The following is a 19,909-nucleotide window of genomic DNA, read 5'->3' as shown; positions in this document are numbered from 1 at the left end:
CTGGAAGCAAGAGATTGTAGTAAGAAAAGAAGGAAAATTTGGCAAATACAACCTAATAAAGTTCTATTTGCCAATTACAACCTCAAACTTCTAATTTTGTCAATTATAACCTTAAACTTATAAATCTATTTTAAATTACAACCCGAAGTCATTTCCGGCAAAAATTACCGGAAAATGATGTCATAATGTTATTGAAAAAAATAATTACATAATTTCCATAAAAAAGATTAAATAAAAAAATAAGAAATTAAAACAAAATAAATCGAAAAATTAGAATAAAAAAAACCGAAAACTAAATTTTTATAGATATTATGTAAATGTTTTTTAAATAACATTATGACATCATCTTCCGGTTAATTTTGTGGAAAATCACTTCGGGTTGTAAATTAAAATGGATGTATAAGTTTAAGGTTGTAAACATGTAATTTCCAAAATACGAAGTTTGAGGTTGTAATTGGCAAATAGAGAATTTTATTAGGTTGTATTTGCCAAATTTGCCAGAAAATAATAATAAAGTAACGCAAGGAGTGGAATGATGTAAGAAAGAATAATTAAATAATGTACAGTAGTGTTGTATCGTAAGAAAAAATAATGAAGCAATGCATGCAAGAGGGGCAAATATGGAGAAATAAGTAATAAATTATTGTGGGCCATATGTGTGAAAATAAAAAGAATTGAAGTTTAACCATCTTTCTGAAGAGAGAGGGACAATGAGTAGCTTATAAATGTGTTATTGATCAATAAGACTATTGTCAGATCTCACTATCAATCTAAATCGGGGAAACAAAAAGGAAATTTAAAGTGATATGGATGTTCGTTAATAGAGTTTGACGTAACAGTGAAACATGATATTGATGCCCCTCCAGCCTCCTGTGTTGGATGTTTTGATTATGTGGCGGTGGTGGAAAAGTGTCTCTGTATGCCTTAAAATTTTTAAGCGGAAAGTTGCTGATATATGCACAGGCGCACAGCAGAATACATGCAACTCTTTGAACTGAATGAGCATATTTTTGGAAAACTGATTGTGCATTTTTTTTTCCCCAAACTGGAATTTCTTTTTCAAAGAGGAAATATTACTTCTGTACAGAATCCATGTACCAAGTCCTTAGCTAGGCCTTAAAAAAAGTACTTCCTCCGGTTTTTTTTACTTGCATCATTTGATGTTTCACGTTTGCCAATGCATATTTTTAGCCATTAATATTTCTAATTATACAATTAGCTAAAATTAAAAAGTTGATATTTTGAAAATATATATTGAGACGAATCTAATAAGATTCTACATGACTATATATTCACTATTGTATAAATCACAAAAAAAATGATAAAAGACAGTGAAAAGTGTAAAATTGTAAATGGTGCAAACTGCAAAGTTTAAAAAAAAACGGAGGAAGAATTATTTTTAAGCCCAATGTAATTTTTGAGTTGGTTTTGCACGGCTTTGCAACTATAGTATATAACTATATACTTCCTCCGTTTTTCTTTAATTTTTCTTTACTTGCAATTTTATACTTTCTACATACTCTCTTTTATCAATGTTTTGTGATTTATACATAATGAACTATATAGTCATGACTCTTGTCGGATCTTGTTAAATTCGTATTGATATATATTTTCAAATACCAACTTTTTTTTGTAATTTAAGCTAATGTATAATTAGAGATATTAAAGCTTGAAACATCAAATGGTGCAAGTAAAAAAAACGAAGGAAGTACGTCATTTTATCATACTGATCACCATAACAATACAACCTCCGATTTTATTTGTTCTACTCACTTTCTGATTATTGTTGTTATTTTATATTCTACTCACTTTACTTTATTCCATTTTGGCATACCGTTTTACCCTTCTTACTCCATAAAAAAAAGCAGGAGGTAGTAGATTGAATAATAATGCTTACATAATTCGTAATTTGCATCTTTCCCTGTAGGCCCTAGTGATATCAATGCTGTACATGATGCCGGTAATGCGCCTGTAGTGTTGTCCTCTGTAATTTCAGATATAGCAGTGACTCCAATGTTGGCATCAATTGTAACGGAAGAGCCTCGGGGTATGGTTTAAAAGTTCTTTAGTTGACACTCCCACAAAATTCATCACATAGGTTTTTATTCCGAATGATTACTTTCTAGTTATTTAATCACACCATTACCATTGTCAAAAAGGAAGTAATATTGTTGTGTGTCTTACTGTTAATGTATTTTTCCTTCTATTTTACAGTGGCTGATAATAGTAATGGTGATGAACATGTTGCTGGGCCTGCCGGCAATGCTCCCTCAACCCCAAATATTGTGGAGTTTGATACTGCCGTGTGTTCAATTCAACAATCAAAAGCGATTAAAGAGTGTCATGGTATGTTTGAACAAAATGCTGGTTGAGTATCCAAAGAAATAATTCAGTTATATAGTACGACTGTTTCGCAAAAAATCTTTATTTCTACTGTACTTCTTTGTGTGCCTTTTAAAGTACTATCCAGCTCTTTTTGCAATAATAGATTAAAAGATAAATAATATGGCCTTACGTTTTAAAATTTGCATGGTCTTTTGCAGAACCTGTTGATGGCTACACTGAAATTGATGTTGTAGGTTCTGTTACTGTAGTAACATCACCGTTTGAAACAAAAGAAAAAGAAGAGCTCGAAGGTCAGTCATACACATATAAGCATCCCTGTGAGAACGGCATTACTCTTTCACTTGGGTTGGGCATCCTTATTTATGTCTGGCATGCCTTTGTCACCAATATCGTTACTGAAGGGAAACGTTTTTTAAAAATATAATTCCAGCATGATTTAGAGTGTTATGGATGTTTATGCAGGGCATAATGATGGCGGTGCGGAACTCGATGTTGGTGAATCTCCCACAGACTCCACTATTCCAGGTTCTGATATTGCAGCAGTCTTGACTTCCGTTTTAAAAACTAAAGAAGACTGCCTTGGTATGTCATTATACTAATATAAGCTTCCTAAAAAGATTTTACCATGTTCTGTTTGGTTTGCTCTTAAAGAAGCACTTTGTGGTTATGGCATGCCGTTGCTATTCAGTCTCACTGTCAATAAAGGGGAAAAGGTGCAGGATTGCTCCAACAAACCAACTTGTTTAGCAATTTGTGTGTTCTTTTGTAGGGCCTGAAGCTGGCATCGTTGAACATGATGCTGTTGATGTTTCCTCAGCTTGTATAGTTGGTTTTGATAAGCAAGCAGCATCTTCTTCAAAAGATAAAAAGGAGTGTCATGGTATGTCATCAACCAATTTCGGTTAAGCATTATCAGGAAAATGTCATTTTCCTAGACGTGTCCAATTATGACCACCAAAAAGGAAAAAAATAGAGGCTGCTAGTGTTGCCATCCTCATGTAATAATTTTGATTTGTTTTACACAGGGCCTGATAGTTATGATAAACTTAAAGCTGATGATACTTACACAAATCTGCATGTTGGTTCAGATCTTGCAGAAACCTCTACTCTAATAGAAGAAGAGTGCAATGGTATTGTTCACTATAATTATATTTGAGCATCTAGAAAGATTACAACATCTTTGGTTAGGGGTAATCCAATAGTATTGTTTGGACATGCCTGAATCGGTTATGTTCCTCTTCGAACAACCCAACACGGGGATCTTTGTTTTTATTTATTTACGTTTGTAATTATCATTCTTGCTTTTGCTATAACAAGTATGTTACCCGCGGGGGGGGGGGGGGGGGGGGAGATGGTATTCCAAATGCAAATGTAGAAGAATTAAGAAAGATGGAAACAGCATAAAGTTTGCTGAGATGGAGAATGGAGAGGAAAAGTAATATTTACTTGGTACTTCATCTCGGACGTAAATTTTATGTTTGGAGTTTGGACAGTCATAATGAAACCATGAAGTCCTGTATGGATAGAGGGAGTAATTTGCCTTTCGTTTTTGCAGGACTTGATCGTGGCAATGGTGAACTTGATGCGGTTGATGCTCCTACAGCTTTTCATGCAGTCCGTTCTGGAGCTTCAAGCTCGGAATCAAAAAAAGAGTGTCATGGTATGTTCAACAAATTGTTGTTAAGCATTACTGAAAATACACTATAATTCTCGAGGCCTGTCCTCTATATCGTTTGTGGTTGTTTGGCAAAACCTTTTTGGTTGTTTTTTTGTTCTGAAATTACAACCATTACACGAAAAAGGGTAGAGAAGGAAACTAAATTGTTACTGCCTTTGTTTCTATCAAAGTGCAACACATGAATTTGCATTGAGTTTTAGGCTACGTATTTGATGTGCTTATTTTAATATGCAAGTGGGATACTTTATAGAATAAACAAAGGGTATAAAGGGGTGAGTGAGTTAAGTAGAAGGCGATAGAAAGACAAGTGAAAATTAAATTAATGGCAAGTGGGGTGGGTCGAAGGAGAGAGAAATAATAAAATTTTAGAGGAAGTTGCCATTTATAGTAGTGATGCACTTATCTGGATACGGCCATTTTAAGCAAGTGATGCCCTTATTCGGAAACGGAGAGATTATAATATGATTGTTCTGCATGTATTTTAGGGCCTAAAGATGGAGATGTCAAACATGATGATACTGGTGATATCTTTAAAGGTTCTGATACTCCTGAAACTTCAACTCTGTCATCAACTGATAAAGAAAAGTGTCATGGTATGTGCAATAATAGTTTTTGCTTATCATCCTTAAAAAAATGCCATTATCCGTTTTGCTTATGCATAATAAATGTTGCTTTGTTTATTTTTAACATGCTTGATGCCGATAGTGGTAACTAAACACGAACGTTGTCAAATTGTCTCTATGAGAAGGGGAAAACAAACTGTCTCTGTGAAACTAAAAAAGTAATTTCCTTACCGTTGTTTAGGGCATGATGATAGTGCTGAACAAGATGATGGTGATGCTCCAACAGCTTTCTGTGTTGTAGATTCTGATATTTTAGCAGCTTCAACTTTAGAATAAAAAGATTAAAAAAAAAAAGAGCACTATGGTATATTTTGACAATACTATAATCAACCTTCAATACAAGCGTGTTAGAATCAATAATTTGGTCATTCTTGACGTCTCTTCCTAGTACCTATCCAGTTACCATTGCCAGCATCTGTTTATTTGCTTGACTCGGAAATATGTTTGTTCATTTGCAGGTTGTACTGATTAAAATGCTGATCATGATACTTGATACTGGTAAACCATCTACAGATTCTGGTTGTCTTGATACTGCAAGAAGCTGTGATAACTGTCATCTTATGTCTGTAAAAATTTAGTTGTTCATTCGTAAACAATTATTATGTATATGTTTCATCAAAGTAAGGCTTGGCCAATCTATAGATCTTTTTACATTGTACTTTTTGAATGCTTTATTAGTGCATCTAGTTTCCATGCATTTGCTATGATGCTAGGGGGGGGGGGGGGGGGGGGAATTTAAAACGCGCCTAACATAGTCTGATCCGTTCCAAATTTCCCGTCATGGGTGTTGAATCAGGAGCTTTAGGGTGCCCCGTCTGGCGTCTGGCACCACCCAGCTTGACTTTATTGGCTGTAAATAAACTTACAGGCCTTCTAGCTTAGTCGACGATTACGGTTGATAACACAAATTAATCCTGGCTATTGATTTTACTCGATAGATTTCAACCACAACTAAAATGACGTGTTAACTCTAAATAAAAGGTGAAATAATTAAATTAAATTATTTTTGCCTCTTCCACTTGCGATAATTATTTTTATGTACCTCTATTAAGTTAGAATGCTTGATTGTGATGATCATTCGATGGTTATCAATTTTGCTGAAAGAAGGCCAACATTGAAATGAGGAAAAGGTTTATTTTTCTCTAATTTTATCTTTAAGCACAATTTTCATCATTTTATTTTGGGTTATTGTTAATTTGACTTGCAAAATGTAAATCGAGGGTGGAGTTTGATTTAATTGTTGGAAATTTAGGGTTTGGTCATAAAACTAATTGGGTAAATGATATCTGGATATTGTTTGATTGTTATTGATTTTTGGAAAATGTTTGATTTAAAAGAGCTGATGTGTGCATGGCAGGCTTATTTCCTTGATATTCTTGCTATCTGAGTATCGTTGGAGTTTTCACTAGATGCTTATAGGTTTTGCCATGGTCGTACGTTTAGAGGACAGTAGTTGAGGTTTATCATCGTAAGCTAGTTTGATCTCAATTTGATTTCACCATATGCTGCAATAGAACTGACAATCTGTCCTACAAACCAACCTAACAATATGTTTGGATAAAAAAAATGGAGAGAAAGGAAGGAGGGGAGGGAAACAAGCTCCCTTTTTTGGGTAAAAGATAGAGCGAAGAAAAGGAAGGGATCCATTTTTTAAAGATTTCAGAAATACGAAATGTATATGCTTAGATAAGAAATTATGGAGACAGAGGGAGATGGAGGGATGGGAATGATATTGTTAGTGGAATAATTCCAACGCTCAGATTGTGCAGGGGTGTGCATGGTGCTCTTGGTGCACCTGTCCCAAAACGCACATAACAATAAAACGCAATAAAAATAAAAACCGCAAAAAAAAAGAACATTAACAAAAAGAACACTAACAAAAAGAACACAATTTGACAAATCAGACAAAAGGTACAAATATAAAAAGCAGTTATATTTTTTCTTGTTCTTTTAAGTTCTGGAAATGTTCTTTTCCAACCAATTTACAGTATGTTCTAATTAAAAAATAAAACGACGAACCTTTGATGAACTTTAAAACCAGATTTATAATTTTTCTTGTTCTTTTAAGTTCTGTAAATGTTCTTTTCCAACCAATTTATTTTCTAATTAAAAAATAAAACGACGAACCTTTGATGAACTTTAAAACCATATCTATATTTTTTCTTGTTCTTTTAAGTTCTGGAAATGTTCTTTTTCAACCAATTTATGTTCTACTTCCGTTATTTTATTTATCAAAATATATCTGAAAACAACACTATAAATATGTAAAAAGAACAATTGCTGATTCTAAAAAAGAACACACTGTTTTGATGCCACAGAAATAGAAAGTTATAAGAAAAGAACATTAAAATTTAAAAAGAACATAGAATTAAGAACGAGAAAATTTACCTTAATCACCCGATGCACCTTCATCAACAGCATAAACCTCTTTGAATGAATAAAAAAATTCAAAAAATAGCGAAATTGAAATAGTATTTCGCTTAATAAACTCGTTTTTTGTAAACGTAATTCAATTAAAATCACATTTCAGAAAAAGAAGGAGAAAATTTGTTTTGAACTTTCTCTCTCATAAAATCTCTCTTTTGTTGGGAGAAACTAAAAGCACTCCTCTTTCTCTCTCAAGAATGTGTTTTTAAAATGAGAAGTTATGAATCCAATAGGAGAAATATTATATATATAGAAAATGAAAAATAAAAAAACTAAAAAAAAAGAGGGGGGAGGAGAAGAAATACAAGCCATGTTCATGATAAGAACGGTGCACTTGTTTTTTTTTTTTTTTTGGGTTTTGTTGTTCTGTTCTTTTATGTTTATTAGATATAAATCTTAATGTTCTTTTATGTTTGTTCTTTTTTCAAAAAGTACAGTATTGAAGAGCAAATGAAGCTTTTACTTGACCAGCAACAAATGATGTCAAATCTTCAAAAACAGCTGAAAGAACAAGAAGAGAGGCTGAATAAACAGAGCAATTCCTCAAAAGAACAAAAAGATGATGAACCTAAAAGAACATTATAAATAAAGAAAAAGAACATTATAAATACAGAAAAGAACATATCATGTAGAACACTTATTTTAACCATGTAAAACAACATTACCAATAAAAAAATGAACAACAATAGAGCATAAAAGAACATAATAAAGTAAAGAAAAAGAACATTAAAAATAGGAGAAAAGAACATATCATGTAGAACACTTATTTTAACCATGTGAAAAAAGAACAACAAAAAAGATAAAAGAACAACAAAAATGGTAAAAGAACAATTTGATTTGAAGTGTGTAATATCAAAAGAACAACAAGCTAAAGCAAAAAAGAACAAAGAACAACAACCTAAAGCAAAAAAGAACAACATGTTCAATAATTATTTTCTGTATTATTACAATCTCTTAATACATATATGAGAACCAATATATAAAAGAACAAAAGATAAGACTAAAAGAACATATAAAATCGAAAAAATAACAGAAATCAAAATCATCAGAAATATATAATCAAGATACATTAATCATCAAAATTATCAAAATATAGAATCAAAATACATTAATCAAGGTTATTGAGAAATGCAGAAATCGAAATGATCAAAAAAATCAAAATAAATTGAAATGATGAAAATAATGAACCATGGAAATCAAAATCATCATAAATAAGTAATTCGTTTTAAAAAATTGAAAAATTACCTTCACAAATCGGATTATCAGCAGAGGAATTCAAATTTGAAGAAGAATAATCAATAGAATTTGATATTGAAATAGAAAAATCAACCAACATCTGAGAATTTTCCATTACTTTCTCTCGCCTCTTCACAGTTTCTCTCTCCTTTCCATAGTGTTTCTCTCTCCTCTTCACAAATTCTGATTTGAAAATTATAAAAAATAAGGTATATATACCAGAAAAATGGAGTGAAAAACAAAAGAAACGAAAAAAAAGGGACAGAGCAGTCATTGTTCTTTTTTTTAACAAAAGAACAACGTTTGTTCTTTTTTTTAACAAAAGAACAACGTTTGTTCTTTTTTTATCAAAAAAACAACGTTTGTTCTTTTCTTCTTCGGATTCAACAAGATATGCGCGTTTTATATTTATTGCATGTCATTTGGACACCAGTGCACCAAGAGCACTGTGCACACCCCTGCACCATCATATTTGCAGAATAATTCAGGGTGAGGCGGATAAAATTAGTCGTATTATATCATGGGATTTGATCTTGAGGGAAATATAGGATCAAAATAAGTAACTAATGACTAATGATTTAGAGGCAAATTTGTCCCTGAGTTTGTTCTTTTCACCTTACCCCAAAGAAAAATACTACCGGGAAGATTAATTTCAGACTAAGGCTACCCAACTCAATACATTATCAAAAATACGTTTTTGGTTAGTTCAAGAATATCAACTTTTAGGAGAAAATATTCAAGACATGCTGTTTCATTAACAATGGAATAGTACTTGAAATTTTTCAAAGTATAGAGTTTCCAGAAAATTTTATATTTGGCAATAAACTGTTTAAGAGTATTTGATCACTCTACCAGATTTAAGCTTTTTTCTTTTGTTTTATCTGGATATTGTGTTGTGTTGAAGGTTATACGGTTATTGAGATCGGATAATTAGGTGAGTTGTGTATATTTCGATTTTGCAGTATGGCTTAGCTGAGGACTTACTAAGGATCGGGGGATAAGTCATGGTTACCTTTAATATGTATGAATTGTGTTAAATTTTCAATTAATGTTTCTGATGAAGAAGTAAGAACATGATATTTGAATATCAAGAAAATTAGGGTTATATTAGCTTTAAGAAATTAATGTATGATTATGTTTGATCTGAACTTTTAGATATGATGTTGGTCAGTTTGTAACTAATGGATGACCGGGTTAATAATGAAACAGTAAACAACAACCATTATAGCATTATTTTCTTTTGGACTAAGTGTCCTCTAATGGTAATTCCTAGCCGTGTATTTTAAAATGAACACGCACCTCTGTTTCCAGTTTTTTCAACTCGTTATGTTTTATCCAGTTCTTGTTTGATGTATATAACTACTTGAGTAATTGAAAGTCTATCTTAAGTATTAACTGATGCATATGCATAAGAATCAGTCATTTTTTACTTTCTAAGTTTTGATTTTTGGGGCCTAATTTCATTTGCGAACAAAATAATTTGGTGGGAAGTTTTTTTAGTCTGTAGTTACGATGTCCGGATTCTATAGTTAGTGTGACATTGGGTTAATTGTCTGTCTTCTATAAAATTTAGTTTCTAAAATGTTTGGAATCTAGGTTAATTCTGTATCTGTGTATGCCTGGTTACCGATCTTGATTAGTTTTGGTGTACTTTAGCTTATGAAGAGAGTGAACTGCCAAAACTAAGGAACCTAAAAGGAGTGTGTAGACGTGAAAAATAGAAGCAATCCATTTGAAATATTCAGTCCTGTAGCATTTTTTCTTTTGGAATCAGATCCTTATAGTAGTGCCAAGATGGGAACTAAACTCGCAAGTCACAATCATTGTTAGCAGTGTTGGTTGGTTGGCATGCGTACAATTTTTGATCTTTTCTTTTGGGAATGAGATGCTTCGGGGGCTTATTATTCTTAGTTATGTTGTACTTATTGCCGAATTTTGAGATACATTTTGATCTGAGGATAACTTAGCTTTATGTTCTGTTTAGTTTGCCATTCTCAGCTCCTGCCTTCTCCTTTCCATAAAGAGTAAGTAGGTAAGAGTTACATATCAATATGAACATATTTTGATTCTAGATAGTATCTACTCTATTAGCAACATGTGAGTTGTATAGTATATAACCCTGAATTCGTTATAGGTGCTTTGATGACCAGTATGACGAATGGATGTGAAAGAGTTTGAGTGAATCTCTTCATACATCTAATTTCCCGTCTTTGTGTTGGAAGTTGTTTGGGAATTTTTGGTTTTCTAAATTACCCCTTACATATTTTTTTTTCTCATTTTTTCGAGGCACAAGTAAGCATGGTGATAATATTCCCTCCTGCTGCAAGGAAATGGAGACGCTTAATGGTTTACTGGCTGCAAGAGATGAGATCTTTCTCCATTGAGCTTTGACAGATGAGACTGTCCATATTATAAATGTTTTATACTTATTTCCAGATTATAAATGTCTTTCTCTTGTTTTATACTTAATTTTTTTCAACTTAATTTATAAGGGTCTAGACTTGTGACTATATTATTTTGAGATGAAGTTAAGCTGATATGTTTCGTACATTTAGGGTTTCGAGACGCGGGCAAACAAGATGGCTCCTTTGACATCACCTGTTGTATTGAATCTTGTTGAGCTTGTTTCTCTTGAAAATGTGAAGGAGCTTGAGATCAATATTCCTCTGTCAATTAATCCTCTATTGTGGTTTTAAGTGAAGCCCCTCTCTGTTTGTAAGCCCCCCACACTATATTCCCCTTAACCTTTAGCTTCATACTGTACTTGATTAGATTACATGATTTCATTTGGTATTTTTGTCGTTTCTGGTATATTTTGTGAACCATTTCTCACAATATTTTATGCTTCAAACCCATTTCTATTAGCTTGATGGATCTTAGAAGTACACTAGACCATTTGTGTCTAGAGTTTTATGCTGGTGTGTGCTATCATCTTGTTTTCTTGCACCACTGTTCGAAGAGATGGTTAACTATTAAGACAACAATGTCTCTGGTTGGATGTGATGAAATATTATATGAAATGTAGATTTTTTAATTGTCCTTTTTTGGATTGTCATTTCTTTCTTGAAGATATTGAAGTTATAAGAGAACTCTTACTCCGATTTGCATCAAAGTATGATTATTTGTAGGGATAATTAAATGTATTAGTATGATGGTTATGCTTGTTGATCGAGGTAGAAACTAGGTCGTTTACTAGTCTCTCCTAATCAAACAAATTACCTAAACTAACCACTAAACACAAGTAAAGCGGTAAGCAAGGGTCGGAATCCACAAGGACTAAGGTGCGCTAATTTATGCTAATCGAACAACAAGCTAGGTCGAAACGAGTTGGAAAGTCAACTAACTAACTAAAACTAAATCAACTTAACTAAGAAACCAAAAGCAAACGAGATTAGGGAATGGGTCAAACAACAACAAATCATGGAATTGACATAAGAGAATTGAAAACGGGGAAAATTCACAAGCACTACAAAATAAGCGTTAAATTCACAAATAGCTCCAACCATCTCCCGACATGCGAGCAATTTCCCTAAGCATCAAGGATGAACTTCCGTTCTACCCTATCATACACGGGGTAAATCAAAGTCCTAATTCAACTACATAATCAAGTTTAGGTCTTTAATCCCTTTTCAACCCAACTAGACTACTCCAAGCAATCATGAAACACTTAATTGATCAAGTTAAATGCAACATGTATTGGAAATGCCTAAACATGTAATAATTTAATCATGAAAATCCCTAATTTCCAAACACAAACACTCAAACCAATCAATGTTGAGTTTTCACCAAACCCTAATCAATAAACTACTCAATTAACATAAAAACACAAAATTTATTGAAATTAACAACTAAAAACATGGTTCTAAGCAATAATAACAACTAATCTAAACATGAATCATTAAGCTAAACAAAAATAATTAAACTAATTAAAAAAATAAATGAAAACAATAAATAAGGAAATAAAAGAGAAGAGAGAGTAAGAAATTCTCATTGAGTGAAGCTAAGAAGTTGTTTCAAATCTCTAGATTGCTCCTTCAATCATCCAAAATCCAAGCTTTCCATTAATTTTTCTCACTTTTTCTCTCTAAACAATACTAAACTAAAACCCTAAACCCTAAGAAAAATGAGAACTAAAACTAAAAAGTTACATGGTAAAAAATCTCCCAAAATTAAAAGAGCTAAAGCTATTTATACTAAAGATTAATAGATAAATTAAAGAGAAAAAAAACTAAAATAAAACAAAAGAAAGAAATTAAAAAAAAAAAAAAAAAAAAAGGAAAAGGAAAAAAAGAATGAAAAAGGAGGAAAGAAGCTCCGTAGCTTCTTGTTTTCCTTTTCACAAAATCTTATTTACAAAGGGTGTACAGTAATTTATTGTACACCAAGCCCATTTTAGACAAACCCACTTAGCTAACACGTGTGAAATCAAGGGTATACTGTGAAGTAACTCTCATTTGCTCTATCTCTCTCCTCTCAAGCGTTCTTCTCTCTCTTCCCTTTCTTCTCTGGCGGCGATTTTTCTGGCTGCGATTTCTCTTGCCATTTCTTCCACCTTTTGCTGCTAGTCTCTTCTGCCTCAATCGATCTACGAATATCTCTGCTGCGACTTTGCTGCGTTCTCCTCCATTGTTATTCAAGGTTTGTTTTCGTCTTTTGGTTTGTTGATATTTAGGTGTTCATATTTTAGCTTTGATTTAGGTTTTCTAGTGCGTTTATTCTTTGTTCTTCATCGTCAATAATTTTCAATGTTTTGTTTTGATTTAGGTTTTCTATTAGGTTTTATCAATTGTTGCGATTTTTAGTATTTATTCTGCGAATTATGTTGAGATTTTGTTTTTCTATGTTTGTGTTGTTGCGATTTTGTGTGTGCTGGGCAGGATGGTATGGTAGAAGAGGTTTAATCACCACAGTAATTTTACAGAAGCAACAAGCAAGCAACCCTGAAAATGTTATCAATTTCATTCCACCTTACAACCCTCTGTAAACCAACAAAAATGTCTTGTATACAACAAATAAGTTTTATTGAATTTATACCATTCAATTGCTAATGCTTGATACACTATAGCACAAAAAGGGTCCTCCTGATTAGAATACCAAAATATAGCTTCCTTTTCTTTTTAGGCGTAAGTGTAGGAGGGTAAGTTATGCTTGATCATAACTTTTGTTTGAGTGATGATGGTGATTTTGTTTGACTGATGATGGTGATATTGATTGGCTTATGAATTGGTGTGGATTCCCTATGCGTCTCCCCTCCCATTCTTAGGGTCTGTCCAACCAACAATGTGCCAAACTAATAATGGTGCTATTGCTTTTAGGGCAGGGTTAGTTACTCCTGATAGTTTTAAGTACTCCTATCATTTTTTATGATGTCAATAAAATGCCAAACTGTGAATACTGCAGCCCTGCTGCTGCACCAGATATAGTGTGTTCTGGGATGATCAAACATTGCCTTCAGTCCCACTCCTATTGAGGAAGAAGATCCACCAGATTCCTCGTTTGATTCTATTGCTTTTTCCAGTCCTACTACAAAAGGCTATTAGCTCAAATGGCAGAGCGATGTGCAAAATTATGTACATGGTGTGGGTTCAAATCCCGCATAGCCTATACATGCTTGCAAGTTGCGAACTAGGTTATGAGGTTACACATAAGTGAAAAGTTAGGAATATCAACATAAAAGTTAGCCCTAGTGTAGTAAAAGTTAAGAAAAAAAATTATATCAATTTACGTAACTATTACTACATGAAGCTTAACTTTTAATGCAAAAAGCCTAACTTTAATTTTTTCACTCAATAAGACTAACTTTAACTTCTGGGGTTACACTTACGTGAAGAGTTAGGAATATCAACATAAAAGTTGATGTAGTAAAAGACTAAAAGCTAAAGAAAAGTTAAAGCCTAACTTTTACTTTTAATAACTTAACTTTAACTGCTAAAAGTCTGACTTTTATAATTTTACCTTTCTTCAGCTAATGTGAGTCGTGCATTATTTTATGTGTTAAAGTTGTGGTTATGTAGGTTAAAGTTATGAAAACTGTTCTAAAAGTTAAGATAGTTTTTCATCGTCTCAAACCTAACTTTTACTTTTATTAATTTAACTTTAACTACTAAAAGTCTGACTTTTATATTTCTACCTTTCTTCGACTAATGTGAGTCATGCAATCTGTTTTATTCCACACCTTGTAATTTTATGTGTTAAAGTTGTGGTTATGTTGGTTAAAGTTATGGAAATTGTTCTAAAAGTTAAGACAGTCTTCCGTCGACTCAAGCCTAACTTTTACTTTTAATAACTTAACTTTAACCGCTAAAAGTCTGACTTTTATATTTTTACCTTACTTCAGCTAATGTGAGTCATGCATTATTTTTATTTCACACATTGTAATTTTATGTGTTAAAGTTGTGGTTATGTAGGTTAAAGTTATGGAAATTGTTCTAAAAGTTAAAGCAGTTTTTCGTCGTCTCAAACCTAACTTTTACTTTTATTAACTTAACTTTAACTACTAAAAGACTGACTTTTATATTTCTACCTTTCTTCGCCTAATGTGAGTCATGCAATCTGTTTTATTCCACACCTTGTAATTTTATGTGTTAAAGTTGTGGTTATGTTGGTTAAAGTTATGGAAATTGTTCTAAAAGTTAAGACAGTCTTCCGTCATTAATGTGAGTCGTGCATTTTCTTTATTTCACACATTGTACTTTTATGTGTTAAATTTGTAGTTTTATAGGTTAAAGTTATGGAAATTGTTCTAAAAGTTAAGGCAGTCTTCCGTCATCTCAAAATTGATAACTTTTACTTTTAATAACTTAACTTTAACTGCTAAAAGTCTGACTTTTATATTTTTACCTTTGTTCAGCTAATGTGAGTCATGCATTATTTTTATTTTCACACATTGTAATTTTCTGTGTTAAAGTTGTAATTTTATAGGTTAAAGTTATGGAAATTTTATAACTTTAACTTTAACTTCTGAGTTTTCACTTAAGTGAAAAGTTAAGAAAAGTCTCATATAAGTTCATCTAACTTTTACTGTTTGAAGGCTAACTTTTGATTCAAAAATGCTAACTTTAACTTTTTTTTTACTCAAAAATGCTAACTTTTAACTTCTGAGGTTTCACTTAATTGAAAAATTAGAATATCAATTACTCCGTAAAAGTTAAGAATATCAATATAAAAGTTAGCTCTGGCGTAGTAAAAGTTAAGAAAAGTATCATATAAGTTCACCTAACTTTTACGGCTTAAAGCTAACTTTTAATTCAAAAATGCTAACTTTAACTTTTTTTACTCAAAAAGACTTTAACATCCGAGGTTTCACTAAATTGAAAAATTAGGAATATCAATTACTCCGTAAAAGTTAAGAATATCCATATAAAAGTTAGCTCTGGTATAGTAAAAGTTAAGAAAATTCTCATATAAGTTCATCTAACTTTTACTGCTTGAAGGCTAACTTTTGATTCAAAAATGCTAACTTTAACTTTTTTACTCAAAAGGGCTAACTTTTAACTTCTGAGGTTTCACTTAATTGAAAAATTAGGAATATCAATTACTCCGTAAAAGTTAAGAATATCAATATAAAAGTTAGCTCTAGTGTAGTAAAAGTTAAGAAAAGTATCATATAAGTCAACCTAACTTCTACGGCTTAAAGCTAACTTTTAATTCAAAAATGCTAAATTTTACATTTTTTTAACTCAAAAAGCCTAACTTTAACTTCTGAAGTTTCATAATAAAATCAATAGCCTATGTAGGATTTAAACCTACATCTCCGCGCAAGTTGCACGGTGCTCGGCCAGTTGAGCTAATAGGCTTAATAATAAATAAAAAACCACACATTGTAGAACATATATAGGCATAAAAAGATTAGGTTGTCAAGTGTTGTTGCTGCTATGCTTGAAGTGTCAGTGCTCCTGTTGTTGGGAGTACTGGATTGGAATGATTGTTTGAATGAGAAATGGGGATGTCAGCCAATTGACTAATCTTGGTATTGTATCATGGATGTCTGGTTGTGTTGCAAAGAGCTTGAAAACAATGAATTTGAGCTAGCCTACTGCATTTGGATACTCTACGCAGCTTACTTTTTTGTGCATTATCTATTTGCAAGGGAAACCTATTATGCAGGGGAATACAAAAAATTGATCCCAAATGCTCAAAGCCTTGAAGATAATGAGAGTCAGTTTATGACTCTAGCTGCCAAAGGAGATTTGCCCAACAAATTGGACTGAATACACAGTGCAGGCTGGTCTTCCCCTTCTGGAGCCATAACACTCACAACTGGCTCGCTACAGGAGAAATAGTGATTCCCTTAACTTAGTATAGCAGGCTCGCTACTGAAATTCCAAAATGTGCAATGACATATGTAGCTGAATACACCATTGGACGAAATTGGCATGAGTTGCTTACCAGAAGCAACTGATAAGGGTGAGCAACAAACTATACCAGGGTAAGCAACAAACTATAACAGGGTAAGCAACAAACTATACCAGAAGCAACTGAGTCCCATACCAGAAGCAAAAAACCAGCAAATGATAAGGAAACAAGAGCTCACAACGAGGGTAACAACTCCACTCATTCACATCTCAAACTATTACTTGTATATGAATAACTTTAACCACAAAAAGGGTAACTTTTAAGCAAAGTAGTACCTAGAATAGATACATTGATTTTATATCAACATACAATATACCACAGAGAATAACAAAAACTTACCAAGCCAATTTCCATCAGATTCAGCAACATTATACTACAAAAAGTTAGATAATAATACTTGAAAGTTGAAACCAATAAGTTAATATGCACACCAATTATAACTTTTGACATTGGGCAACTTATAATTGAATAGGGTTATTAACTAAATCATATGATTTTGCAACCAAATCGCAATAATACAAACCAAAATTTGCACAATTATATGCACCCAAAGTTTAAAGAGATGAAATATGAACAATTGCAGTGAAAATAGAGAGTACCAGAACCAATTTTTATACACAAGTTTGTTGCTCATAACATCGACGAACTCGAGAACAAAAACATCAAATTAACCACCAGAAAAAAGGTCATTTGAGAAAATTAGGGTTCTAACTTTGATCATCAGAGAATCAATTGCAAATTAATAAAGTAAAGATAATAACCTGAAGAATAACAGATGCAGGAGATGGAGCCAGAGAATAGGTATGGTGAGAGATTCCGCGACAGCTAATCGGAGAAGACGAGGTGAAGTTGGCGGATAACAGAGGTTGTGACGGCGAATAGAGTTGCCAGAGAGAGGGAGGAAGTAGTGGAGGAGAGAGAATCGAAGCAGAGTGAAGAGGAGGAGTGAGATGCTCCGCCATTTTTGTGTCTGGGGGTGATGGGAGGAGAGAGAAAGGGAGGAGGTTGGTAAGTGGTAAGCATTTGGTCTGACATATCCGCGGCTAGCTTCGCACGTGTGAAATATTAGTGCACGTTAATATTAACGTACACCTGTTGCACGCAAGACCGATTATTTCCTTTTCAAAATCCCAAAATCAAATCATGCCCCCCTTTCCTTTTCAAAAACATCAGACCCTCAAATTGCTTCCTCATTTTTCTTGTCTCCTTCCCCTGCTGCGTTGATCCAACCCAGGCGGTCCATCATCATCCATCATCGTCGACCGTTCATCTTCATCATCTTTATCAATCATCAACCTCTGAATTCAATCTTGGGCTTCCGATTCCTAATCACACGGCTAATCATCATCTATCATCGCTCCATCTTCAATCATCGTTGTTCATCAACGGCCTCCATCAATTAATCGCAGCCAAACTGAGGCCGTCGGATACTCATCGAACGATCACAACCGTCGAGCTTCATTAATTCCGTACAGAAATTCGCGCTCAAATGTTCGGTCGAACCCGAAAAGGTTCGGGCGAACTTAATTGCTGGTTTGGGCGAACTCAAAGGAGGTTCGACCGAACCTCATACAATCAAGAGCTCTAAATTTTCGGTTCGACTACGGTTCGACCGAACCCGAATTGCTCTGTATTTTCTCTGTTTTGTGCGATTTTTGGTGTTGCTTTGTGTTGGAGGAGGTGCGAATTGGAGTTGTTGCAGTGGCTCGGTGGAGATGATGGCGGTATGGCCTGATGGTGCGTGCCATGCCGTTGGCTGTGTTGAAGTTGGCGAGAAGGTGTTGGTGGTGAAGGATAAGGAGAGATGAAGTGGTGGTGTGGTGAAGGATAAGGAGGGGTGATGGAGAGTAGTTGTTGTTGTTTGAGACGTTGACTTTTCTTGACCGGCCTTTAAGCTTATATTTCGATTCCCGAACAACATGCACCTACACAAAATAAAAATGGAAAATAAGAGAGAAACTAGAAATAGAAAAATTAAATAAATAATAATAATAATAATAATAATAATAACAAAAATAATAAAAATAAAAATAATAATAATAATAATTGAAATTGAAATTGAAAATGAAATAGAAAATTAATAATGAAAACTAAAATAATTAAACTATAGAATTATAAAAACAAGAAAAACAAACAAATTACGAAATTAAGGCCTAAAAACAAAGAAAAGTCACTAATTACGCTAATTAAGCTATAAAATATAAAATAAAATAAATAAAGGCTAAAAATGATAAAATTAGATAAATATATAATAAAATAAGCTAGAAAAACACCTAAAAACTACCCCTAGGAGTGACATAAATGTCACTCATCACTTGTATAAATTTATACAATTTACCGCAATGCCCCAACAAGGTCTCTGTTTATTTCCAGGGGAGGGGTAGTTAAATGTAGGTCGTACTTTTGTGATTGATCTTCTTGTTTAATCAACAGATTCGAGATGAAACTTTCTTACTTTTGTGATTGTTCTCCAAACTGATGGAATTGTAGAGTACACTTGAATAATGGATGACAAATCAATGGAGAATGGATTGTTGATAGGAGCAACATAAATTTTATTTGTTTGAGTTGGATCTTTTATTTCATTAGATGGTAGAATTGCATGTCTTGTAGATGATTCTGTACTTAATATAGATTATTAGCTTCTTCATTTCATTAACTTAATGTGAACCTTAACATTGAAAATAATTCATTGGTTTAATGTGTTTGGTTGGCTGACAACATAATATGTTAATGGTTGACTATATTCGTTGTTTATGCTGAATTGTATGTGGTAAATGCTAAATTTTCTTTATGGTGTCAGGTCTGAATCGATATTAACAAGAAAAACCAATGTTCGAATTGGATTTCATAATGGATGGGAAAATTATGCTACATCCATAGGTGACGAAACAAATGAACTTAACCGCATAGAGTTAAGTGAGTGCATCATGCCTGCTGCAGAAACAAGTGAAGTTAACTAGATAGAGTTAAGTGAGCTCTCCCTGTTTGCTCACAGGTTATATACTGTATGGTTGTATATGTTGTCACTATTGCGGTCTTTTGTGCTGTCGTTGTTGGATATGCTCTCTGATGAGTTCCATTGAGTTTTGTTGTTTGTGAATACTCTGTAATAAGCGTTGTCTGTAGTAGGATTGCATTACAGAAAAAATGTTTCAGATTTCCATTCTTTGTTAAGCTCCTTTTTTTTTTTGGCTAAATTTTTTCGGGTTTTTTTACCCTTATCGCTCAACTTATATTCTAA

The 19,909-nt window shown here is 33.0% G+C and overlaps 1 protein-coding gene and 1 long non-coding RNA gene across 15 annotated transcripts in view; one reads left to right on the top strand and one right to left on the bottom strand.

Annotated features, from left to right (window-relative positions):
* Positions 1-5,305, top strand: part of LOC110801225 (chromatin structure-remodeling complex protein SYD) — a 52,395-nt gene extending 47,090 nt beyond the window's left edge. For 4 of the 14 annotated variants that reach the window (XM_022006563.2, XM_022006554.2, XM_022006551.2 and 1 more), the window contains 9 exons: positions 1,928-2,047; positions 2,215-2,346; positions 2,544-2,636; positions 2,809-2,928; positions 3,116-3,226; positions 3,372-3,476; positions 3,902-4,006; positions 4,510-4,617; positions 5,106-5,305. In XM_022006563.2, coding sequence (XP_021862255.2) covers positions 1,928-2,047; positions 2,215-2,346; positions 2,544-2,636; positions 2,809-2,928; positions 3,116-3,226; positions 3,372-3,476; positions 3,902-4,006; positions 4,510-4,617; positions 5,106-5,119 — 908 coding nt within the window. In that variant the 3' untranslated portion in view covers positions 5,120-5,305. The remainder of the gene's footprint in view (positions 1-1,927; positions 2,048-2,214; positions 2,347-2,543; positions 2,637-2,808; positions 2,929-3,115; positions 3,227-3,371; positions 3,477-3,901; positions 4,007-4,509; positions 4,618-5,105) is intronic. The other 10 variants (XM_056840062.1, XM_022006556.2, XM_056840063.1 and 7 more) reach the window with 7 other exon arrangements.
* Positions 5,306-6,205: 900 nt separating this feature from the next.
* LOC130470278 (uncharacterized) lies at positions 6,206-18,143 on the bottom strand. The gene is made up of 3 exons (XR_008930280.1): positions 17,427-18,143; positions 8,320-8,493; positions 6,206-7,575 (listed from the first exon to the last, which is right to left on the bottom strand). It is a non-coding gene; the product is annotated as an uncharacterized lncRNA (long non-coding RNA).
* Positions 18,144-19,909: the final 1,766 nt, after the last annotated feature.

This window comes from Spinacia oleracea, chromosome 3 (assembly GCF_020520425.1).
Source record: "Spinacia oleracea cultivar Varoflay chromosome 3, BTI_SOV_V1, whole genome shotgun sequence".
NCBI classification, from domain to species: domain Eukaryota; kingdom Viridiplantae; phylum Streptophyta; class Magnoliopsida; order Caryophyllales; family Amaranthaceae; genus Spinacia; species Spinacia oleracea.
This window is presented reverse-complemented; position numbering and strand designations above follow the sequence as displayed.